General features: G+C 36.4%; 4 protein-coding genes across 4 annotated transcripts; all 4 read right to left on the bottom strand.

The window, feature by feature from the left end:
• Window positions 1931-2938, bottom strand: LOC18607714 (protein PFC0760c). The gene has a single exon (XM_007042008.2). It carries the CDS (start codon window positions 2793-2795, stop codon window positions 2253-2255), a length of 543 nt encoding a protein of 180 aa, XP_007042070.2. The 5' UTR covers window positions 2796-2938; the 3' UTR covers window positions 1931-2252.
• Window positions 3836-9677, bottom strand: LOC18607713 (coatomer subunit alpha-1). Its single transcript, XM_018115939.1, has 4 exons — window positions 9529-9677; window positions 9140-9397; window positions 7586-8080; window positions 3836-7226 (listed from the first exon to the last, which is right to left on the bottom strand). The coding sequence occupies exons 2-4, from the start codon at window positions 9345-9347 to the stop codon at window positions 4270-4272; spliced, it is 3660 nt and encodes a 1219-aa protein (XP_017971428.1). The 5' UTR covers window positions 9348-9397; window positions 9529-9677; the 3' UTR covers window positions 3836-4269.
• LOC18607712 (coatomer subunit alpha-1) lies at window positions 10149-15910 on the bottom strand. Its single transcript, XM_007042006.2, has 4 exons — window positions 15748-15910; window positions 15357-15614; window positions 13792-14286; window positions 10149-13432 (listed from the first exon to the last, which is right to left on the bottom strand). Exons 2-4 carry the CDS (start codon window positions 15562-15564, stop codon window positions 10476-10478), a joined length of 3660 nt encoding a protein of 1219 aa, XP_007042068.2. The 5' UTR covers window positions 15565-15614; window positions 15748-15910; the 3' UTR covers window positions 10149-10475.
• Window positions 21470-25562, bottom strand: LOC18607711. The gene is made up of 11 exons (XM_007042004.2): window positions 25398-25562; window positions 25036-25154; window positions 24775-24880; window positions 24174-24272; window positions 23994-24059; window positions 23773-23889; window positions 23415-23489; window positions 22955-23057; window positions 22375-22422; window positions 22158-22279; window positions 21470-22009 (listed from the first exon to the last, which is right to left on the bottom strand). The coding sequence occupies exons 1-11, from the start codon at window positions 25482-25484 to the stop codon at window positions 21908-21910; spliced, it is 1044 nt and encodes a 347-aa protein (XP_007042066.2). The 5' UTR covers window positions 25485-25562; the 3' UTR covers window positions 21470-21907.

Below are 25562 nucleotides of genomic sequence, written 5' to 3'. Positions count from 1 at the left end.
GTGGTTACACTCGCAATGATTTGCTTTGTAAAATATCAGAATTCTCTGTAGTCATTTAAGACAACGGGCGATGAAAAGGGGAGGCGAACGGGGGCTGTAGAGAATCGAGAGCCAAGGACATACGATCCGGTCATGACGGAGACATGCGTGGGCTCAAGTTGGGGCCGAGAGCACGAGGTCCGTCCCGCAGGCCCCAGGGGCAGGAGACGGACGTCCTTTAAGACAAGGGGCAATGAGATGGGCAACCCCATACGAAAATGCAGACCTTGCTTTATGGGTTCTTAGCTTCCCAAAGAGATTTACATTTTCCAATTTATACAACCTTGTTTTAGATGGAAAAGCAGAGATAATTGTTAAGAAATGAAGGGCACTACGAGGCAATAACATTTTTCTGCCATGCTGAATGCTGAGTGTTGATAGTTTTTACACTCCTTTCAGTCCCCAAATCTGCAGCAAGTTTGGATGGCCGAAATTTTCCAAGGTTAGTCACAGTAAAATCTAAGTTTTACTTAAATTACTGGGAACTTGGCAGATAGTCGTAGTAGCAGGGATGGTTGGATGGGCCCTAGGGAAATTGGGCCTAGAGAAAATAGCGTTCTGCCCCTTATTGGTAATGAAATATTAGGGGCATTACAACGTTTCAATCGACATTTCAATTTCTCCAGCTTCCAATCGAGAAATTAAAAAGAACTTCCAAGCTATGCAGGCCACAATTCACTTAACCATACATTACAAACCAAAAGGTTGCTATGAAGACTCAAGTACAAAGCAAAGCGCCATTTGTTCGCATAAGGTCTCTAAAATACAGAATCTGCCCCCAAAATATACTAAAGGAAATGAGCAAGTTAAAAGCCTCCTCAGAAGAAGATTAACAACAAATCAAACTACTTAGCCATCTGGATTTCCAATACCTTCATTATATTTAGGAAACCAACCCCCAAACAACAATCACAGTTTCCGTCCATCTCTGTTCATCATAACTTCGCAACCAACTTCTCAAACCCTATTGTTTCTTTTGCTTCCACAAATTCAATTCCACCAGTAAAACACAAAGAATCCAATCAACACATTTTATGAACAAACTAAGTACTGTTCTAGCATGTCAATGTCAATACAGAATAACTTGTAATAATAACCACAGTACATAAAATGGCCATTTAACTTAGTCTGCTACAGAAAGAAACACATATGATGGCATCCATGTCACTTCAGAATATATCTCAAATCCAAGAACAGCCTGCTCTAGCATTCAAGCCAAATCTTTGACAATCCATACTTTATTACTAGTGTTCCACTCAAGAAGTCCGTCTTGTGGCTCTTCAAGCATCTCTATCCACAAGAATCATGCCATCACAAAGACTTTGAAGGGGCAAAGAAAGCTCACAACACACCAAAGGCCTTAAAGGATTAACATGGATTTCATTTTCATTGTCAACTTTGCAAATTCACATCACACACCCATTTTCCCCAAAAATCCACAGATGTAACTCAAACCACTCAAATAACCACAAACAAGGACAATATACAGCATACCAATACATTCGAAGCTTGATGAACCTAACTAACCATGTAAATACCCTTATCTAACCAATATGAAACTCCAGTAGACATCCATTTCTAACGGCTACATCCTTACTCTTAAAGGACTGACATGGATTTCACATAACACACCCATTTTCCTCAAAATTCCACAATGCAGTTAAATAATTCAAGTAACCAAAAACAGCAATTATATACAGCATACCAAAACTTTAGATGCTTGATGAACCAAACTAACCATATAAATACCATTAGTCTAATCAATATGAAATTCCAGTAGTTATCCATTTCCGATAAGATCTTTTCATACCAATTTCTGCATAAATGTCAGAACCGACCTAGAACATATTATCTATGGCACATCAAAATGACACAAAGAGATTCATTCTCGTATTCCGCAATCTCAACACATCCATTTGCTAAAATTTCCTCAGACTTATCAACATTCAGCCAACCAACAACACAAAAGAAAAAGAAAAGAAAGAAATGAGGTAAGTTAAGCAGAAAAGCACCATGGAGATTACAAAATAAACTTGTATAGACACTAACATAATTATTAGGTTATTAACAACCAAATAATCCAAGTCAAATTAAATTAAACCTAACAATAGCAATTCGAACTACAGTAATTACAACTTAAACCAAATGAAGATTCCAACAAGTACCCATTTAAAGATAGCCCATTTCCTCCAAAAGTTGCAACCCAATTCTCTCTAGCAACTGTGCTTCAATCCGAGCCCATGCTTGCCATGAACACACCCAGGCTTGACATACAAAAATGGTGACTTTTTTGAAGTGTGCATCTTGGCAAAAACCCTCTTCCCTAATTTCCTCATCCTTTGCCTTCCAAATTTCCCACTCAGTGCGCGCGGCACCAACTCATCATCCAAATCATACCCATCATCATCATACTCATCATAATCATCATCGTAATCATCACCATCATCCTCTTCTTGATCATCTATGTATGGCTCACCATACCCATCGTGAAATGGCTCATAGTCATGGTGATGAAGACGATCATCAGAATCTTGAATCAGGTCAGGGATTGGGCTGTCCTCTGGGGAGGAAGAAAGCGAAGAGTGCCAAGAAGCATCAGAAAGAGAGAGGACATCATCAGCGTCAGAATCTGAGGAGTTGATGAATTCCCAATAAGACAGATCACTTCCTTCTTCTTCTCCTCCGAAGAAAATTTCTTCAGGATCTTCTTTCATGTCTGAAAAAACAAGAACCTCAGATTTGGTTTGCTTCTCCATTTCTCCTCTTTACGTTTTCTTTTTTACAGTATTTTTGTGTTTCGTTTTGGGTTCGTTCTTTGTTTCTGTGATTTTGGAAGCAGTAAGTTGATAGCGAAAGGTCTCTCGTTTTATTCAGCAACCCTGCTAGCTTGGGAATATTATGGGGGAGACACGTTGCGGATCACGTGTCAATGTTTTTATATATTGGTCCACGTATTTGAACCAATGAGTACCGGCCACGTGTTCAAAGTAAGGCTTTCCTTCCTGCCTTCGGTCAGAAGTTTTCCTTATTTCTTTCCTATTCCATTTTTGAAAAAGAAAAATAAAAGCAAAAGCAGAATTTTCCCCTTTTTCCTTAAACCACAAACTTTGGGTCCACTCCCCTTCTTTTTTGGGCCTCTTAGCCAGACATGAGAGATTCCGATGCCACTGGGCAGGGGTTCTTAAAACAAGCCTAATATAATGTGAATTATAATTTGTGCGTGTGTTCTTCTTAATTACTCTTTTCTCTTTAACCGAAGGGTACTTTTAATAAGAACCGTGTATTATAATATACAACATTATAATTTTACATGGAGGAAAATTCAATAAAAAATAAGTGCAGGGCGAGAAGGGGAAAAACAAATACTAGTAGGCAAGTAGAACTAAACATTTTTAAAGCATGGAATACAGGTAGAAAAAAGCAACTACTATAAAAATTAAAAATACCAGTATGAGAAAATTTTACGAAATTCACATGTTTTACTTTTAAAATATTATTATTATATAAAACGAAACTTTTATTCATAATTTCAAAAGTCATCTCATATCTTACGTATAATATTTTTTTGTTACACTAACTCATTCATCTGTATATATAAAAAAATCCACTTTGATTTAAGTATATTTTGACATATTTCTCATGAGAAGTCCATATCAGTGAAAAATTGAATAAATTCTACTATCATTTAAGCATACTCATTTTGTAAAAAACTCTTCCTTATAGTTCATAGATGTTAAGCAAATATGAGATATTGCAAATACATACACATAAAAGAAAAAGCTTAACACTATTTGAGTTGGAAAAAGATATCACTTCCACTGCCCAAGATGGGCCACAGTTCAAAACTTCCAAGTACGAGAAACTGGCAAAAAGAAAATTTCTGAAATCATAAATGCATAAAATCGATATGTAAGTGCTACCTATGACATCATCTAATTAACAAGGCACCTATGAATATTCTTGTCTATAGACATCAACAGACAAGAAAAGCCTGATAACGAAAAACTCCAAATTTATTCTTACATTGAAAATAATTATGAACTATTAAGAGGAATTAAACAAAAAGCAAATAAAAGGAAATAGCACAAAAAATTAATTTGGTTTGCAACTCCTCTTCAGTAATCTGACCTTTCACACACAGATATGAATCGATCAACCCAGGCAGGTTTCTGCAGCTAAAAGAGGTCAGCAAGATAAAGTTGAAAAGTAGATCCAACTTCAGCAACTTGATCATCGTATCTGTGAAGGAGAACAGAGCAACCCTGAAGCATCTGCCCCAACCACTGCAAGATCACAGATAGTACACAATTGCCCTTCCTGGCTAGGAACGAAGCGTGTAGTGCAATATGGGCAAGATACATCTTTCTGTCCTCTGTAAATTGGCACATGAGTTGCCCCACATACCACAAATGGGTTTCTGAAATCATAGTTCAGCTGAGAGGCATCTGTCATATTCCTCTCAGCAGCTTGAAGCACTTGCCTTGCAGTCTTTGCTTGATTCTCATTTGTGGGGTTTGTTTCTAGTAGACGTCTGCCAAAGTTAGCTGCTGTGGCCATGTTCTTTGCCTTGAAGCATACAGACATTGCATTTTGCAAAGCAAGCCTTAAGTGAGGTGTCCGAAGGTTGCAGTGGGTGAAGTAGGCAGCAAGCTCCTGCTGGCGTACTGGATTGTCTTTCATTTCTTTCCTCCTAAGCTCCATCTGTAGACCAAGAACATACTCCTTAGCAATAATAATCAATTCCTTGACTTCGTCAACTTCCCTCCTTGACTCCACAACAATCAATGGAATTGTATGAAGAATGTTGAGGAAAAGCCGAAGAGCTTCAGTGAATTTCCCAGCTGTTGTGGCCTTGTAACCCGCATTCACCTTTTCATCCAATTGAGAGGAATTGAACACAAGTGCTGGTGGACCCCTCACATTAGGACTAGCAGATTCGTTCCATCCACGCTCAACTGCCAGTGACACCACTGGTGCAGATGCAAATGCACGGAGATAGCTATGGCTACCAGTGTTAAGATCAAGAAACATCGACTTCAAAGGGGCAAAGTTTCTAATGCCAAGTTGCCTGCTAAGCAATCGCATTGCTGTATCAAAATTGCCAGCTGCTGCATGCTCAGCAGCAAGAGATGATCTCTGAATCCAAATCTGATTTACAGGCATACCTGGAGTAGGTGCCACAAAAACAGATGACCGAGCATTCCCAGAAACCTTTGGGGTGTCTGCCTCAGGGGGAAGTTCCAAATCTTCAAGGTCCCATCCACCCTCTTCTTCATTTTCTTCAGCCACTTCCCCATCCTCCAAAATTGCAGTGATGTCACCATTCTGTAAGCCATCAACATCAACCACATCAAGATCTTCACCCCAATCACCTTCTACACCCTCCTCCTCTTCATCCACAGCACCCCTGCCAATATCACTATCCAATCCACCTTCAAATATGCCTTTCATGACTCTCAGAAGGGGCCAATCACCACCACATAAAACGGGGGCAGAAGGCATCAAAAGGGAAGGTTCTTTCCCCTCTGGCAGAGGAGGAACATCATCTCCCAACTCAGCTGCTAACCTTTCAGCCACATCCTGTAGCCCATGGACCGATGCTGTAAGGTAAGCAAGAGGCAAGTGACCAGAATTCTCCAGGATTTTAACACGTTCCTGGATATCACCAAGATACAAAGCATTGTGAAACTGACCCATAACATCATTCTTAACTTCTGCAATTTTCAGCATCTTGGACAGCTTTTCCAGGTTACCGGTTATGAGATAAAGAAAAGACAACCTCTCAAAGTTTTTTGTCTTCTGATAAGCATATTCCACTATACCTGCATTGCCTTGGCGAAGAGCCTCCACACCCAACCTATACCAATGATCTTTGTCATCTATCTCCTTAGCTGATGCAACAGCAATTTGAATGTTCCCACTCTCTAGAGCCAAATTAAAGCGTGTTTTCTCGTCTTTGACAAAATGGAGAGCCACTTCAGGGAACCCCTTCTGTTGGAGATAAGCAATCATAGCCTCACCGCAAAGCTTGGAGTTTCTTATCATGCCCATAACATGATCATATCTCTTCCGAAGCAGAGAGAGCTTGAAAATGTATTCTGTAGCATCAATGACTATAGTCCTATTCTTCCCATCACGATCCAGGCAAAATAAAGTATTTCCTGAAACCTTTGTTATGTATATTGGAACATCAAGCGTTCGAATTATTCCACTATCTCCATTGGGAAGACAGTATTTTATATGGTTTAGGGTGGTGTAAATGAAAACACCATTGTCATCCCAGCCTCCACTTTTTACACGTATTGTCTCATGAAGAGTGCACTGGTGCACAAGCTTCTTGTTAGTAATGATAATGGCATGCTTGCTGAGCAAAGCAACACTTTCCATATCATTAGACCAAACAATATACTTCACAAAGGGGGTTTGAAGATCACCAAGAACAATCCTCTGCTGGAGATCAAATATAACTACTCTATCCTCTGACCTACACAACAAGTTACCTGTTCCAGCATAAAATATTGCATCCGTAGGCACTGGGAGGCCACTCTTTTTAACTACTTCATTTTTTAGATTCTTGATTAAGACTTGGTTGTTGCCTTTGTCGAGCACAGCAAACCGGTTTCGAGCCACAAATATAGCAGAACTCCCAAGACCTCTCTTTGCCTCCTGCAAACTGTCACCCCTACCAATGCTGTCTTTTGGTATCACATACAACTCATAAGATCCTCCATCAACATCTGAGCAGATAAGAACAGCATTTTCTGTAGGACTGTAAGAAAGAGTCCTTGGACTTTGATTCAACGTTGTGGAACCAGGCCGTCGAATTGGAATTACTTGCGCCTCTCTTTGAGTTGAAAACTCATAATATCTTAAAAACCGGTCTTTGGCATAAAAGAGAGAATCCCCACTCACTGCAAAAGCAGGACGCTCTCTCTCTAGCTTAAATACAATCATGCCACTGTCATGTCCAGCAGCCAAAAGATTCATTTCAGGATGGGCAGCAAGAATCCAGAATCTGTCATGTTCTCGACGGAAAGTTTGAAGTCCAGTTCGCTTTGTTACATCCCACACACGAATACTTTTATCCTCGGAATTAGACACAATGATGTCTTGTTTGGCATGAAACATAACACATGACACGTTATTCATGTGCCCTCTCAAGGTATCCACTTCCCAAGCCTTTGTCTCTGCAAACAAATAAACAATTTACTCAGTCCCACAACAATTCAGGGGTCTGAATTCTCTGCTGCAAAAAAAAAATTGATCTGTCAACTTTAGCAGGTTGTACAAGGACACTCTTTGGGCTCCGCACCTATACACTGCCAAGATCATAAATATAATGGAGGATTTGAGGTAGCTTGGCTCATATATAATGGGCCATTTAGCATACATCAAATTTCAGAAAAAAAAAAAAAGAAGATAATTAGGTAAGTTCTTATGAAGATTTTAATTGGCCAATAAGTGTATTTACATAAGAAAAAAATTAATCAATATCGCTAGTAAATGAAATATAAATGGAGAAGAAGGCACAGTTTCCGATAATTACCGTTCATACGCCACAATTTCACTTGTCGATCATCTGCTCCAGAGACAATCAGCGGTAAGGTGGGGTGAAATGCAGCCCAATTTACTCCTCGGTCATGACCTTCCAACACATACTTAACAACTGAGTCAACACCACCAAAAAGATCTGTGTTCATCTGACTTAACCGCAAAATGTCATCCGCTGGGGAGACAGTCTTCTTTCTCAGGGAACCAATATCCCAAACCCGAACAGTCTGATCAAGGGAGGCCGATACAACGAGGTCTTCTTTAGGATGGAATGAGGCACACATAACATAATGATTATGGCCAGTCAACACAGATATGCAAGTTCGTGACTGCCAGTTCCAGATGCGAATAGTCTGATCATCACTGGCACTCACAATCCACGGATGCTCATGATGAAATTGCACAGTACGAATATAATCAAGATGCCCAAGAAGTGTGAAAAGACATCTATGCAACTTGTAGTTCCAGACCTTTATCTTGTAGTCATCCCCTGAAAAATCCCATCATTTTTAGTATCATTTGTATTGCATAAGAATCCTATGCTTTTTAAAAGAAAATCATAGCACAAATGTAACTTTTTGAGTTAATAAAAACTTCAAATTCAGACTTTCCTTGCCCATGTTGACCAGTTTTAAAAATTTTCAAATTACTACACTCAAAGGCATCCCTTTTCAGCAATAGATCTATTCAGATGGTAGTTTAACATTTAAGGTGCCAAGTTGAACGAGTTATTTCTCAGTTTAAACAAAGGGATAAGTGCTACAAAGTGCTATTCCCCTATCTTTTACGCAGTGTAGCCTGCCAAACAAAAGTACATTAATATTTTTTGTATTACTAAATTATCCTTTAATAACTTTAAATTATAAATAAGTAAATTTTGATTCGCCTTCTTATATAAATCTATTTATGTTCTCCTAAATCTAATGATAGAATCACTAATACGAGTGAATGAGGATTCTGTTAAAATGGAATTTAAATTGTAATAAATTTAATATATTCCATTTGTACGTACAAAATTTAAGTGCATTAAATCCTAAATAGTTATAACCAATTCACACTCATTTGTACTCAAACTTATTGTTTTAAGAATCTCCATGATCAAAACCCTTTAAATTTATAGTTTAAAAAAAAGACATCAAAACAATATAAATAGATCTATACATTGCAAGCAGTATACGAAAAACCACTGAATAAATGTATATAAATATATGTGTTCATGCAGATATGAACGTATATACTATAGCCTATATAATTCAGTCTATGGTTGGATTGGCATTCATTTTCTCGAGAACGTCAGATCTAGAAGGAGTAAACTAAGGCTGACTACATGAAATCACTGTAGTAAATCTAGATCCAGTATTATCATACGCATCAGATTTTCTCAAATTTCATAGTCACAAGAATAAAAGAGCTCCACAAGTTAAGCTAATCCAATCCTAATTAATCAGCACAAATAACAACTTCACATCCAATTCCTTAGATCACCAAAACAATCAACAAGATTTACTAAGCACAGATAAAATTGAGCGAAAATAAATGAAATCCCAACCTCCAGAGACGAACAAAGGCTGAGACATGTGGAAATGGACGCCGCGAACGGGGCCATCGTGTTCGTCGAATCGATCAATCAGAGTACCCATACGATAGTCCCATAACTGGATAACGCCACTGTGGAGACTGGCTAAGATCCATGGCCTCTTAGCGTGGAAACTCAGTCCCTTTACTCTATTACTCTTCGTCTCAAACTTTGTCAACATCTTCTCCCCCTTCTCGTTTTTCTTCTTCTTTCTCTTCGACCGCCAATTTTCTACAAAGCAAAACCAAATCCAACGTCTAAATAAAATAATCGTCGTAACCAAACAGGGAGATTTGGATTTGGGAACCAAGCATAGAGATAAGGAAGATCGAAGTTATGGGCATGAAACTAAGAAAAATTACCTCAGATCTGATGTAGCATCTAAAATTACAAACGAAAACGGAAGCGCCTTTCCATCTTTCGCTTTATATGAATAGAGAGGAGAGAGTTTTCGATTCTCTTTTTTAAGGATCTGAGTCTTTTTTTTTCAAGTACTGGAACTATGTTTGTGATGTACAGACTTTTCTTTCAAGTGCCTTCCTTCCCACTTTTTATTTAACGACGACGTTTTGAGGACGCAAAAGATGCTACCATTTCAGAGGTTAAAGGCCGCTGCCGTAACCAAGTTATTTGCGGCTGCGACTCAAAGAAAATATTTTCATTCCACGACGATTTTTTTTTTTTTAAAAAGTAAAATGTAAATCACCGACCTTTAAAGAACTTATTTTTAAAAATTGTTACTATTTAACTAATTGATAAAATTTGTATTTAAAATTTATAATTGAATCTTATATTAACTTTCGTTGCACTAAGTATATCTCAACATATCCATTTTAATGCAAATATATCTCCACAAATCTCTTATGACTATTTGAATTGGAAAAAGAATCAACTTCCACTGCCCAAGAAGGGCCCCAATTCAAAAGTCCCGAGATCGAATAATTGGCAAAAAGCAAGTTTCTGAAATCACATATGCATAAAATCGATATGTAAGTGCTACCTATGACATCATTTAATTAACAAGGCACCTATGAATATACTTGTCTATAGACATCAACAGACAAGAAAAGCCTGATAACGAAAATTCCAAATTTATTCTTACATTGAAAATCATTATGAACTATTAAGAGGAATTAAACAAAAAGCAAATAAAAGGAAATAGCACAAAAAATTAATTTGGTTCGCAACTCCTCTTCAGTAATCTGACCTTTCACACACAGATATGAATCGATCAACCCAGGCAGGTTTCTGCAGCTAAAAGAGGTCAGCAAGATAAAGTTAAAAAGTAGATCCAACTTCAGCAACTTGATCATCGTATCTGTGAAGGAGAACAGAGCAACCCTGAAGCATCTGCCCCAACCACTGCAAGATCACAGATAGTACACAATTGCCCTTCCTGGCTAGGAATGAAGCGTGTAGTGCAATATGGGCAAGATACATCTTTCTGTCCTCTGTAAATTGGCACATGAGTTGCCCCACATACCACAAATGGGTTTCTGAAATCATAGTTCAGCTGAGAGGCATCTGTCATATTCCTCTCAGCAGCTTGAAGCACTTGCCTTGCTGTCTTTGCTTGATTCTCATTTGTGGGGTTTGTTTCTAGTAGACGACTGGCAAAGTTAGCTGCTGTAGCCATGTTCTTTGCCTTGAAGCATACAGACATTGCATTTTGCAAAGCAAGCCTTAAGTGAGGTGTCCGAAGGTTGCAGTGGGTGAAGTAGGCAGCAAGCTCCTGCTGGCGTACTGGATTGTCTTTCATTTCTTTCCTCTTAAGCTCCATCTGTAGACCAAGAACATACTCCTTAGCAATAATAATCAATTCCTTGACTTCGTCAACTTCCCTCCTTGACTCCACAACAATCAATGGAATTGTATGAAGAATGTTAAGGAAAAGCCGAAGAGCTTCAGTGAATTTCCCAGCCGTCGTGGCCTTGTAACCGGCATTCACCTTTTCATCCAATTGAGAGGAATTGAACACAAGTGCTGGTGGACCCCTCACATTAGGACTAGCAGATTCATTCCATCCCCGCTCAACTGCCAGTGAAACCACTGGTGCAGATGCAAATGCACGGAGATAGCTACGGCTACCAGTGTCAAGATCAAGAAACATCAATTTCAAAGGGGCAAAGTTTCTAATGCCAAGTTGCCTGCTAAGCAAACGCATTGCCGTATCAAAATTGCCAGCTGCTGCATGTTCAGCAGCAAGAGATGATCTCTGAATCCAAATCTGACTTACAGGCATACCCAGAGTAGGTGCCACAAAAACAGAAGACCGAGCATTCCCAGAGACCTTTGGGGTGTCTGCCTCAGGGGGAAGTTCCAAATCTTCAAGGTCCCATCCACCCTCTTCTTCATTTTCTTCAGCTACTTCCCCATCCTCCAAAATTGCAGTAACATCACCATTCTGTAAGCCATCAACATCAACCACATCAAGATCTTCACCCCAATCACCTTCTACACCCTCCTCCTCTTCATCCACAGCACCCCTGCCAATACCGCTATCCAATCCACCTTCAAATATGCCTTTCATGACTCTCAGAAGGGGCCAATCACCACCACATAAAACGGGGGCAGAAGGCATCAAAAGGGAAGGTTCTTTCCCCTCTGGCAAAGGAGGGACATCATCTCCCAACTCAGCTGCTAACCTTTCAGCCACATCCTGTAGACCATGGACTGATGCTGTAATGTAAGCAAGAGGCAAGTGACCAGAATTCTCCAAGATTTTAACTCGTTCCTGGATATCACCAAGATACAAAGCATTGTGAAACTGACCCATAACATCATTCTTAACTTCTGCAATTTTCAGCATCTTGGATAGCTTTTCCAGATTACCGGTTATGAGATAAAGAAAAGACAACCTCTCAAAGTTTTTTGTCTTCTGATAAGCATATTCCACTATACCTGCATTGCCTTGGCGAAGAGCCTCCACACCCAACCTATACCAATGATCTTTGTCATCTATCTCCTTAGCTGATGCAACAGCAATTTGAATGTTCCCACTCTCTAGAGCCAAATTAAAGCGTGTTTTCTCATCTTTGACAAAATGGAGAGCCACTTCAGGGAACCCCTTTTGTTGCAGATAAGCAATCATGGCCTCACCACAAAGCTGGGAGTTTCTTATCATGCTCATAACATGATCATATCTCTTCCGAAGCAGAGAGAGCTTGAAAATGTATTCTGTAGCATCAATGACTACAGTCCTATTCTTCCCATCACGATCCAGGCAAAATAAAGTATTTCCTGAAACCTTTGTTATGTATATTGGAACATCAAGCGTTCGAATTATTCCACTATCTCCATTGGGAAGGCAGTATTTTATATGGTTTAGGGTGGTGTAAATAAAAACACCATTGTCATCCCAGCCTCCACTTTTTACACGTATTGTCTCATGAAGAGTGCACTGGTGCATAAGCTTCTTGTTAGTAATGATAATGGCATGCTTGCTGAGCAAAGCAACACTTTCCATATCATTTGACCAAACAATATACTTCACAAAGGGGGTTTGAAGATCACCAAGAACAATCCTCTGCTGGAGATCAAATATAACTACTCTATCCTCTGACCTACACAACAAGTTACCTGTTCCAGCATAAAATATCGCATCCGTAGGCACTGGGAGGCCACTCTTTTTAACTACTTCATTTTTTAGATTCTTAATTAAGACTTGGTTGTTGCCTTTGTCGAGCACAGCAAACCGATTTCGAGCCACAAATATAGCAGAACTCCCAAGACCTCTCTTTGCCTCCTGCAAACTGTCACCCCTACCAATGCTGTCTTTTGGTATCACATACAACTCATACGATCCTCCATCCACATCTGAGCAGATAAGAACAGCATTTTCTGTAGGACTGTAAGAAAGGGTCCTTGGACTTTGATTCAAGGTTGTGGAACCAGGCCGTCGAATTGGAATTACTTGCGCCTCTCTTTGAGTTGAAAACTCATAATATCTTAAAAACCGGTCTTTGGCATAAAAGAGAGAATCCCCACTCACTGCAAAAGCAGGACGCTCTCTCTCTAGCTTAAATACAATCATGCCACTGTCATGTCCAGCAGCCAAAAGATTCATTTCAGGATGGGCAGCAAGAATCCAGAATCTGTCATGTTCTCGACGGAAAGTTTGAAGTCCAGTTCGCTTTGTTACATCCCACACACGAATACTTTTATCCTCGGAATTAGACACAATGATGTCTTGTTTGGCATGAAACATAACACATGACACATTATTCATGTGCCCTCTCAAGGTATCCACTTCCCAAGCCTTTGTCTCTGCCAACAAATAAACAATTGACTCAGTCCCACAACAATTCAGGGGTCTGAATTCTCTGCTGCAAAAAAAATTTGATCTGCCAACTTTAGCAGGTTGTACAAGGACACTCTTTGGGCCCCGCACCTATACACTGCCAAGATCATAAATATAATGGAGGATTTGAGGTAGCTTGGCTCATATATAATGGGCCATTTAGCATACATCAAATTTCAGAAAAAAAAAAAAAAGAAGATAATTAGGTAAGTTCTTATGAAGATTTTAATTGGCCAATAAGTGTACTTACATAAGAAAAAAACTAATCAATATTGCTAGTAAATGAAATATAAATGGAGAAGAAGGCACAGTTTCCTAAAATTACCGTTCATACGCCACAATTTCACTTGTCGATCATCTGCTCCAGAGACAATCAGAGGTAAGGTGGGGTGAAATGCAGCCCAATTTACTCCTCGGTCATGACCTTCCAATACATACTTAACAACTGAGTCAACACCACCAAAAAGATCTGTGTTCATCTGACTTAACCGTAAAATGTCATCCGCTGGGGAGACAGTCTTCTTTCTCAGGGAACCAATATCCCAAACCCGAACAGTCTGATCGAGGGAGGCCGATACAACGAGGTCTTCTTTAGGATGGAATGAGGCACACATAACATAATGATTATGGCCAGTCAACACAGAAATGCAAGTTCGTGACTGCCAGTTCCAGATGCGAATAGTCTGATCATCACTGGCACTCACAATCCACGGATGCTCATGATGAAATTGCACAGTACGAATATAATCAAGATGCCCAAGAAGTGTGAAAAGACATCTATGCAACTTGTAGTTCCAGACCTTTATCTTGTAGTCATCCCCTGAAAGATCCGATCATTTTTAGTATCATTTGTATTGCATAAGAATCCTATGCTTTGTAAAAGAAAATCATAGTACAAATGTAACATTTTGAGTTAATAAAAACTTCAAATTCAGACTTTCCTTGCCCATGTTGACCAGTTTTAAAAACTTTCAAATTACTACACTCAAAAGCATCCCTTTTCAGCAATAGATATACTAAGACAGTAGTTTAACATTTAAGGTGCCAAGTTGAACAACGAGTTATTTCTCAGTTTAAACAAAGCGAAAGGTGCTACAAAGTGCTATTCCCCTATCTTCTAGGCAGTGTAGCCTGCCAAACAAAAGTACAAAAATAATTTTGTATTACAAAATTATCCTTTCATGACTCTAAATTATAAATAAGTAAATTTTGATTGGTCTTCTTACATAAATCTATTTATATTCTCCTAATTCTAATGACAGAATCACTAATAAGAGTGATGTGGATTCAATTAAAATGGAATTTAAATTGTAATAAATTTAATATATTTCAATCCATTTGTATTTACAAATTTTAAGTGCATTAAATCCTTAAATATTTGAAACCAATTCGCACTTTTTTGTATTCAAACTTTATGTTGTAAGAATCTTCATGATCAAAACTTTATAAATTTATAGTTTTAAAAAAAGGCATCAAGACAATATAAAGAGATCTATACGTTGCAAGTAGTATACACAAAACCACGGAATAAATGTATATAAATATATGTGTTCATGCAGATATGAATGCATATACCATAGCCTATATAATTCAATCTATGGTTGGATTGGCAGTCATTTTCTCGAGAACGTCAGTCAGATCTAGAAGGAGTAAACTAAGGCCAACTACATGAAATCGCTCTAGTAAATCTAGATCCAGTATTATAATACGCACCAGATTTTCTGAAGTTTGATAGTAACAAGCATAAAAGAGCTCCACAAGTTAAGCTACTCCAATCCCAATTAATCGACACAAATAATAATTTCATATCCAAATCCCAAGATCACTAGAACAATCAACTCGATTTACTAAGCAGAGATAAAATTGAGCGTAACTAAATGAAATCCGAACCTCCAGAGACAAACAAAGGCTGAGACATGTGGAAATGGACGCCGCGAACGGGGCCATCGTGTTCGTCGAATCGATCAATCAGAGTACCCATACGATAGTCCCATAACTGGATAACGCCACTGTGGAGACTGGCTAAGATCCATGGCCTCTTAGCGTGGAAACTCAGTCCCTTCACTCTATTACTCTTCGTTTCAAACTTTGTCAACATCTTCGTCCCCTTTTTGTTCTTATTCTTCTTTCTCTTCGACCGCCAATTCTCTGCAAAACAAAACCAAATCCAACGTCTAAATAAAATAATCCCCGACAACCAAACAGCGAGAATTGGATTTGGGAACTGAGAAAAGAGATAAGGAAGATCGAGGTTGTGGATACGAAATTAAGAAGAAATTACCTCAGATCTGATGCCGCATCTAAAATTACAAACGAAAACGGTAGCACCTTTGTATCTTTAGCTTTATATGAAAAGAAAAGAGAGAGGCATCGATTCTCTGTGTTTTAAAGATTAATGGCTGTTGCCGTAACAAAGCTATTGATTGTTAAGGCGGGTGCCACTGGAAGAAAATATTTATAAATCTTTAAATATATTTTGTTGGTATTTAAGAACCGGAAAGGCCCGGTTTAAGATCTCAAAGTAAGAGAGCCTAATATATCCTTAATAAGTAATGGCCATTTATCTATTTGAGGTCTTTCCCAGCGGACAGTGTTGGGCTAAATTAGCAAGAGAGTTTGTACACATATTACCTTCCCTAAAACTATGGCGAATATCTCTTATCCAATTTACTTGGATCAAAGTAATACAAGCATATAGATTGTCACAAACATTCTTCTTTAAGAAATGGACTACCACTGTTGTATTAAGGTCAACAATCAATTGGTCCAATCGCAAGTTCTTGACTAGCAATAAACCCTCTCGAATGTTCCAAAGTTCCGTTACCAAGTTGTCTGTAGCACCAATATTTAGCACAAAACCACCAATTCATTCTCTATTCGAATCTCGAATTAAATCTCCTATAGATGTGCATCTAGAGTTTGATTTTTGTAAGCACCATTAACATTAAGAATAAAACAATTTGGTTCTTACGACTCCCACTTGACCCATTTAGCCACCCTGTTACTATTATGCTTTCGTGCCATGGCCTGGCCAATTTCTTTAGCTAGATGCTAAGAAATCAAGCTTGTGAAAAACCCATTTGTTTTTGTTTTTCCAAAGTTCTCACATAGTTATAGAAAATTGAACACTCTACATCAGATTATCAATAATTCTAGACTTACTAGAACAATTTCTCCATATCCATTCTTTTAAACTTGAATTAAAAAAACTTTCCTCCTCAATTTCGAGATACAACCAATGCCTCCAAACCTTTCTCCCATAAGGGCAGTCTTTAAACAAGTGTAAAACCGATTCAACACAAAGTAAGCATCTAGGACAAGTCACAACATCCACCATTTGCTTCTTCATTATATTTTCATTCATGTTTAGTTTATCATGATACAAAGTCCACACAATAAATCGAACCCTTTCTATACAATCTAAGCTCCAAATCCACATCAGGTCCTCCACTTTGCAAGTTTCCAACCTGTTGAATTTGCATTAACTTATAGGCTGAGCTAGCTATGAAACCTACATTACTCTCCCCACACCAAGTTATTTTATCTCTTCAAAGATTTGTTAAAGGTATTGGAATTGCTCTTATTTTCAATAATTTACTTGAAGGAAAAATATGCCAATTAAAGTCAAATTATCATTCCTTGTGGCTATTAATAAAATCAACAACCTTTTTAAAAAGCAACTCATTATCAACAACACCAAGAGCATACCAAATAAAAGGGTTATCACTCACCCACCAGTCATGTCAAAAGCTAACATTTTTAACTATTTTCTATTCAAATTCAATAATATTATGCACTTCAAATTACCTTTCTGTCATAACGTGCAGGTCCGGGAACCCGACCGCTAGACGCGAATGTGAAAACTCACTAAAAAATTAAACTAAAATTAAAAATCGCCACCAATCTTTTTTACTAGGTGCGATTGGTCACCTATTGACTCGATTTTAATCGATGAAAACTTAAATTAATTTTAAGCCCACCGAAAAGAACCTTAAACTGGTCTACGGTTTTCTATATCTAAGCTCGGGAGTACGGTTACGCCCGAAGAAGGATTAGCACCCCCAGGACGCCCCGTTCCATGAACAATACCATTCTTAGATTATCTTATTAGGCTTTAATTTTTAAACTAACTATATTTCCTTAGTTATTATTCACTTATTTTTATCTCCTATTCAACATAAAATGGAATGCAAATGCGAGGCAAGATGCATGGCATGAAAACAAATGTCGGACGAATAACTTTTTATCGAGGATATTTTCCCAAATCCGCCCATCATACTGGTGGGACTCGGGGTATTCTCTCACCTAGGGAATTATCCGAGAAACTCGTCTTCGCGAATTCGACGAATAATTCTCATCATTGGAGTCATCGTACGTTTTCCTTTAAAATAATATTTTTGTGCATAATAAATCTAATTCGGGCAAAAACCTTTTACTAAAGATGTTTCTCGAGCCCTCCCATCATACTGGTGGGACCCGGAGACACCTTTTCACCTAAAAAACTTTTCGAAGAACACCCGCATTCGCAAGATTTTTGGAAGATCCCATCATCGGGGCTTAAATTCGAAAACAAAAATATTTATATGCAATGATATGTATTATGCAATATATATATGCTATGCTAATGCAATTATCTATATTTTTTAGTTATTATTAATTAATTATTATTTTTATTTTATTATATTTTTTATTATCATATTTTCTATTCTTATTTCTTATTATTACANATTTTTTGTTTCTAAGTTCTTATGTTTTTCATTTATAATTAGAAAAATTGTTTATAATTCTATGTTATTTTAGTGAACAAAATTTTTTTATTTTTTTTATTATATTATTTTATTTTATATATTTATATATATTATTATTATTATATTTTTCATAAGCAATCTTTTATTCAAACCTAATGCCTAAGATCTTATTTTTATATATATTTATTATTTTTAAAAATTTTTTATCTTTATCTTCACATTTTTTTATAGTTTATGCCACTTAATATTCAATACTTAATTTTAAATTAGTTGTTTTTTATTATTATTTGTTTTATTTTTTATTTGTTTAATGTCATGTATATTGTATTTTCACAAATTAATTATTTATTATATGTTTGAATTATTTTTTTTATCATTTTTTATTATTTTTATCAAGTAATTTTTTGGTATAGTCAAACTCTTTATTTATTAAGAATTTCAGAATCTTGAAATCGATGCCCTCTTATCGTATTGGTGGAGTCTTGATTCAGGTTCCGAACCTAGGGAATATCGGTCCGGGATTGCGACTCCTCGCGTCCCCGACCGATCATTCCATCATCTTATTGAATAATTCATCACTTTGTCCCATTCTCATTCTTTTTCATTTATGAAACTATCTCATTCTTTTTCATTTATGAAACTATCTTTTTAAATACTTTGATAATTACATATTTTATTCTACTATATTTTCTATTTTCTATTTTTTTTTTTTTCTTTTCCATGTACAATGTCCCTCTAAGCCTATATACCATATTATTATTTTTTACTTAAATGTTCATTTATTTTCCTACTCATTTTTATTTTTGGATCTATTTTTTTAACTAAATAACCCTTTTTTTTTTTACCTAAGTTTGCTATTATCTATTACATAATTAAATGTATAGATTCTTATATTTTTACTTTATCCAATTTCTTGTATATAAAGTTTTAATTTCATTTTTTCTAAAAATAACTAAAATAAGTAAATATATAAAACAAAATTAAAAAAAAAAAAACATTCACAATAGGCATCAAAGATTCAAGCCCAATAATTGTAGAGCCCAGAACATACCAAGGTCGGGCTTGGACTAGCCCAAAACTGAACCCACGGATGCCCACAATAGCTCCAAAAGCCCACTCTTCCTCCAGTCAAAACGCACCGTTTAGTGCCTTGCTTCAGCTGCCCTATTGTGCGCCCAAACGACACCGTTTAGAAAGATTGGCTAAGTCTATTGATGAGTCTCAAAATGACGTCATTTTGAGCCTCTCAAACCCTAACTATAAATTCTTCTTTTTTTCTCCTCTCCCCATTTTCTCTCTTTTGCCTCTCTCTCTAGCCGCCTAACTCTCTCCCTTCTCTCTAAACAAATCGGATTCTCCCTCTCCCTTCCTACCGCCGGCCACCTAGCCCACGGATCTACCTCTGTCGACGCCTAAATCTGCTCTCTCTTTGCCCTTTCTACCGCCAGCGTCGAAACCCTCTCTCACTTAAAGCTTTCCTTCACCGCCGATCGGGCCCTTCCTTTCTACCAAGCTGCCGACAGCTCTCTCTCTCTTTCCTCTCTACCGCCAGTGCTAATTAAACCAACCCAAAGACCCAAATTTTACAAGATAAGTAACTTAAGTTATTTTCTACGCGCCAACTAATTTTTGCAAGCAAAGACAAGTTTGAGTCCCTTGCTGAACGCAAACCCAAACCACCATGAGCTTTCGATAAACACACCGTATTCCAATTGATCAGATGATTGCGGGAGCTATCTTCTTTACCACCCCATAAAAAATTTTAAGCGATCCTGTCCAACTGCAGACAAGTTTTGTATTTTTATTTTAAGTTAAATAAATTTTTATATTTTTATTTTAAATCAAGCCTTTATACTAATAATTGAATCAGTCAAAATGTCATTTGTCATTTTATATTATGTGAAGTTGACGTGATATGTTAATATATTATAATTAATGATGGCTTGGCATGTTGATATATCACATGACATATTAATTTGGCATGATAATATGATAATGTGACATTTTTCATCATCCACATCAATATCAATGTCGTGTAAATATAAAATGACAAATGACATTTTAACTAATAGTAATTAGTAAATCATTAGTCATAAGAATTTATTCGACACAAAATAAAAATATAAGGTTTGATTGAACGCGATAAAAGAATAAGAGTTTATTTAAATTTTGTTAAATAGTTTAAAGACTTTTACGAGCATTATGTCAAATTAAAATGTAAATTACTGATTTTTTTAAAAAAAATTACGTGATATTTTAAAAATTGTTACTATAAAATTTATAATTGAATCTTACATATATTAAATGTTAACTTATTTAAAAATTATTAAGATATATCAAAAATAAAAATAAAATGTTCGAAAGTTAAACTAATCAATTAAATTTTTTAAAGTACAATGTTTAAAAAAACTCCTATATAATTTTTAAATATTTAAATAAATTTTTATTTTTTTATATTTAATCAAGATTTACACTTGCTGAAAGAGATCTTTATGAGTAATGTTTTAGTTATTATCATTAATCAAAATATCAATTATCATTTTATATTTAAGTGTATTAAGGTAAAGAATGAAAACGTCATATGACCATCTCAGCATGCCACATCATTATTTATAATGACATATCAATAGGCCATACCAATACCATAATGCATAAAATAACAAGTGACTTAAAAATCTATTTAATTCAAAATAAAAATATAAAAACTCGATTAAATATAATAAAAAAATATTATAAATATATGCATAAATGTCGATGATGTAGTTCAAGATTTCAGACTAAACAATTCAGATAGATCAAATAATCCACAGGTGAGACACAGAAGTGATATATGATTTGAATTCGTATATTTGATTATGTATATCTAAATTTGAATGTAAATTAAATTATATTAAGATTAAGATTTAATTATCCAAATCAAATCCCTAAAGCATTATTTTGTTTTATAAATTCTGTCTATATAAAAGTTATTAGTCTATAAATAAACGCTTCATTTGTAAAGACACTACATTAATAAGATGTTCTTACTCCCTTTAAATATTATATTATTTTTAAATTTAAAATAAATTGATTATTTAATCTTTCAAGACACTCCAAATTAACTTAGTCAATCTTATGCTATCGATTTGAGTCTAAGTTTAGTCTTCAAGGATGGAGCCAATAACAATAAGGCACGTGAACACGATTTTATAATGTGAACGTAAGTTTGTTTGCATAATCAATTATTTAAGTTTAATTTTCAAAGGAAAAAACGAATAATGTAAACAAGTCAATCTCAAATCAAGCTGTGGAGAATTTGTAGAGTAGATTGATTTGCCTATACAATAAAATGAATAAACTAAAGGAGAAGGGCACGCACTGGCAGTCCATGCTAGTACCTAATTACAATGATTTACGTAAGGTCTTGAGGGATTAATAAATATCCATAGACCAAATTTGAAGCAAAACATATATGGGCTTTTGGGAAAGAAACCAATGGAGGAGAAGATGGCCAGGTGCTGTGGAAATACTCCATAATTTCTCTGCTTCTGGTACAGGGTCAGTCTTGCACAATAAAATTGTTCACGAAATGTACATTTTCATGGCTCCAAATCTGGATATAGTCCTTTTCTTCATTAAGGAGAGACCTGTTTTCACATTTTGCATGCTGAAAACACCTCGTGCCTGGAGTCGTTTTCACTCCTGTCGAGGCACCTATTCTGCATTGCCCTGAAGTAACTGGACAATCTCCTCTGCTCTCGATTGGATGCCTTTCAAGTATTCAGTAAGAATACGTTGCCGGTAAGAACCTCCCTCCTGATATATATATATAGAGAGAGAGAGCAAGAGAGAAAACATAGGGAGAAAAACAGGGAGGGGTGAAGATGGAAAAACAGTTGTCAGGAAACTAGAAAAGAGTTGAATCTACAGCCAATAGAAAATCAAAGGCAAGGGTGCCTCTTACTGTTCGGATTAAAGTCCGCTCAATCCGTTTCTTGATTACAGCATTAAAATCTTCGGGTGAAATTTCTCCTTTACCAACTGTTAATCCATCAATTAAAAGCTTGTTCCACTCTTGCTCAGGAGCTGCAGATTAATACAACAAGAATGAATAACAGTTCACTCATAATTATGACAAGATCATGTTTTCAGATGAAAAATGCTGAAGAAGATATGGAAACCTTTGATCACAGTTTCAAGAAACTGCTCAGCCTTCAACACTTCATTCCCTGCACCAGATATATTGATAGGAATTAGCTGTTTAAGGTATCTGACTCCAACACAAAAAGTAAAGCAACTGCAAGACTATGATAATGAAAATAATATGGACATAGTTATCCAAAAGAATAATGAAAGTAATGTGAAAAAGAGAAACATAGTAACACAAATTAAAGAATCATAATCAAGAAAATAAAAGTTGTTGCATAAATCACTACTAAAAATTAAGGAACCAAAGTGGCAGTATTTGACAACTGACATCTGTTATTGACAAATTTAATATACTGCTAAAAATAAAAATGAATACTACCAACAAGACTTTATGAATCTGTACAACACCAAGTTTACTCTTTTTCTTTTTTCTGTTTTCAGACCAAATGGAAGGAGAACCATACAGCACATGCAGACAAGTCAACGTTCACAACTACTTGAAGAGAAAATGGATATTAAGCAAATTGGTTTTACCTCAACCTATAAATTTTTTGTGTTTTGACCAAAAAAGATGGTGCTTCTAAACCCAATGAAAAGATAAGAAAGTATTACCTTTCTTCGCATAACTACGCTTGGAGAGAACTGTAGAAGCATAGAGTTGCAGAACCTTTTGCAACATAGCCTCAAGACCAGGTTTATCACAATCTTCTTGTGCCTGCAAATTACTAATATATAAGTTATTATTTAAATTTTAAATAAAACATTACAAGGACAAAACAATGAGGTCAGGTGAACGTCAGCAGCATTGTGATAGAAGTTTTACTATCATGGTTAACATGTACCATTGAAACTTCTTCGAAGTGCAGTGTCAGTTCAAATATAAATAATTTCAAGCAACTTGACTGAAGTTGGAGGATTAAAAGAGATCAGGTAGATGAGGGTAAAATATCCATTACAATTTCCTTCACCAGGGACATAATCAAGAAGAGTCTCGATGTAATATACTATGCTACAAGCAGAAAAGTTTTATTACCATTAAAATGATTTGATGTAATTAGCAGAATGTACTCACTTGTCGTAATTGTGCACTGACTTCCGCAAGGAAACCTTCATCGAGTTGCCCTTCTTGCTCCATTTGAAATATTTTCTGACAAGAATAACAAAGGTATTCTTACATGAACCAATTAAAAGATAGTATAATCTCCATATTGCATTCCCTAAGAAACATATAATAACAATTTGCATTTAGTAGCAGTAAAATCTAAGCTACTTCTGTTGAAAATATCTCAGCCACAATCCTATTACTATGTTAAGAGGGAAAAAGAAGGAACAGAATTAACTCAGAGAAAATTCTTTAAGCATCTGAAACATAGAAGTTTAAATTGTCCATATAAAATCCAAAAATGGATTAAAGAGAACTTCTTTTATACTTTCTCCATTTGGTTGAGAGCCTCAGGATCTTTAGGGGGCCATGGAATCTCTTCCTCCTCGTCAACTACAGGTTTCAAAATCCCCTTGAGAACATCAGTTGCTGAATCAATCTTTTCCTGTCAAAGGGGAAATGGATCAATTAAAGAAAGAATGACAAAATGAAAGAACAGAGCTTTCCAGTAACCAAATTTCTTTTCCTTTATCTCAGAGAGACAGGTACGTGGGTCTTATGAACAAGGCAATCCACTATGCTCATTACAGCAGAAGCCAATTCCTCATAATCTTTCTGCGAGAAGATAAAACAATAGAAACATAATAATTACAAAACCTAGTGACTACAATGAGGTCAACCTCGTACGTATTATTGAAACATTAGAATTAACCAACTCAAAAACCATGCTTTATCATCATCTGATTTGCAGGTGTCACTTCTTGCAGCAAGTCGTATCCAGAAGTTTTCATTGAAAGCAAGGATATTTTCAACAACCAGTTGCTGAAGCTGTCCACATGAGAAAGACAGCAAAAGCAAGGTTACGTAAAAACAAAAATAATAATAATAAGTGGACTCAATTACAAACAATTTTCTACTCCAAGTAGTGGCATCCAGAATAACTACAACAAAATACAAAGAACCTAACCCAATACATAGTATGGTTAGTTGCTGATTTATGCATGAATAAATAGATGAAAATGCTTCCCAAAACCTATTCGCAATCAAGTGGATACAAAGATCAAATCATTGCAATCATACCACAATGCCATGGTTGACTGTCAGTTGTGTCTCCTACAAAACAGACTACTAGCATGCTATTCCCAGCCTGAATTCCACCCAAACAAAGTAAGCAGAATGAGTGCTGTTATGGTATTATATCATGGTTCCTTAAACATTCAGAGTTCAGACAAAGCAGCAATCTTGCCGCAAGCACCATCACTCTTTAAAAGAGCAAAATTTGAATAATTCATTCTCCAGACACGACTTTATGCTAGAAACAAATGCTTACTTCGTTTGGGGTTGCCTCCCTCAGCATATCGATGAGTCTGTCCACTTCTACAGTCTTTTTGAAAGCTTTTTCAGCATCTTGATTGACTGCACAGATCAATGTTCTCCTGTTTTATTAGGATTCAAAACGCTTACCATCAATATCCAAGAAAAAAATAACATTACCAAACAACTCAAAGATAAATGCAGTCACAAGAAATGTTTTTAGGTGTTAGTATGAAACTGGTGCCCAAATGAATGACAAACACATAGTACAGTTTACCTCCTTCTCCTCCACTCTGTTGAAGTTGTTGAAGTAAAAGGCTTGAACTTCTCCTTGCTGTAAAACCCGGGGTTCCAACCTTTCAGCAATGGACTTTGCATTACAGAGCAACGAAACACCTATTTCATAAATTAAATTAGAAAAAAAATGAGATAATTAACACCAGCAGATATTTTTAAATTGCTCTAAAAAGGAAAATAAAAAAAAACAATTCGCAGAAAGATATGTCTCCAGCTCATAAAAATAAAAAGAGAATTTGGGTTTTAACTTCAAACTGAAACAAGCAAAATTCAAGCACCCAAATAAAGAAAACAAAAAAAAATCCAAGAAAATTTGAGAAGAAAGAGAGAACGAAGAAAGACCTGGTGATATTTTGGAAGAGAAGAAGAAGAAGAATAATGAAAGTAAAGAGAAGGGGTTGGGCGTGGCAGAATGAAGATTGCAGCCATTCTCGGGCGTACGGACAATGGCGGGAGAGCGGGCGCTAGTGACCGTTCAAGCTGAGCTGCCTTAAAACCAAATCCGCT

The sequence above is a fragment of the Theobroma cacao genome, chromosome 2 (assembly GCF_000208745.1).
Source record: "Theobroma cacao cultivar B97-61/B2 chromosome 2, Criollo_cocoa_genome_V2, whole genome shotgun sequence".
Taxonomy (NCBI): domain Eukaryota; kingdom Viridiplantae; phylum Streptophyta; class Magnoliopsida; order Malvales; family Malvaceae; genus Theobroma; species Theobroma cacao.
Note: the sequence above shows the minus strand (reverse complement) of the source record. Positions and strands in the feature narration are given on the sequence as shown.

Coding starts and splice junctions, on each gene's coding strand:
- LOC18607714 (XM_007042008.2), bottom strand. CDS start 2,795: ATGGAGAAGCAAACCAAATCTGAGGTTCTTGTTTTTTCAGACATGAAA.
- LOC18607713 (XM_018115939.1), bottom strand. CDS start 9,347: ATGTTGACAAAGTTTGAGACGAAGAGTAATAGAGTAAAGGGACTGAGT. Junction 8,081..9,139: donor GCCTTTGTTCGTCTCTGGAG/GTTGGGATTTCA, acceptor GGGATTTTTCAG/GGGATGACTACAAGATAAAG. Junction 7,227..7,585: donor GAAATTGTGGCGTATGAACG/GTAATTATCGGA, acceptor ATTTGTTTGCAG/AGACAAAGGCTTGGGAAGTG.
- LOC18607712 (XM_007042006.2), bottom strand. CDS start 15,564: ATGTTGACAAAGTTTGAAACGAAGAGTAATAGAGTGAAGGGACTGAGT. Junction 14,287..15,356: donor GCCTTTGTTTGTCTCTGGAG/GTTCGGATTTCA, acceptor CGGATCTTTCAG/GGGATGACTACAAGATAAAG. Junction 13,433..13,791: donor GAAATTGTGGCGTATGAACG/GTAATTTTAGGA, acceptor ATTTGTTGGCAG/AGACAAAGGCTTGGGAAGTG.
- LOC18607711 (XM_007042004.2), bottom strand. CDS start 25,484: ATGGCTGCAATCTTCATTCTGCCACGCCCAACCCCTTCTCTTTACTTT. Junction 23,490..23,772: donor CTCTCAACCAAATGGAGAAA/GTATAAAAGAAG, acceptor TATTCTTGTCAG/AAAATATTTCAAATGGAGCA. Junction 23,058..23,414: donor TCAGTGCACAATTACGACAA/GTGAGTACATTC, acceptor AGTAATTTGCAG/GCACAAGAAGATTGTGATAA.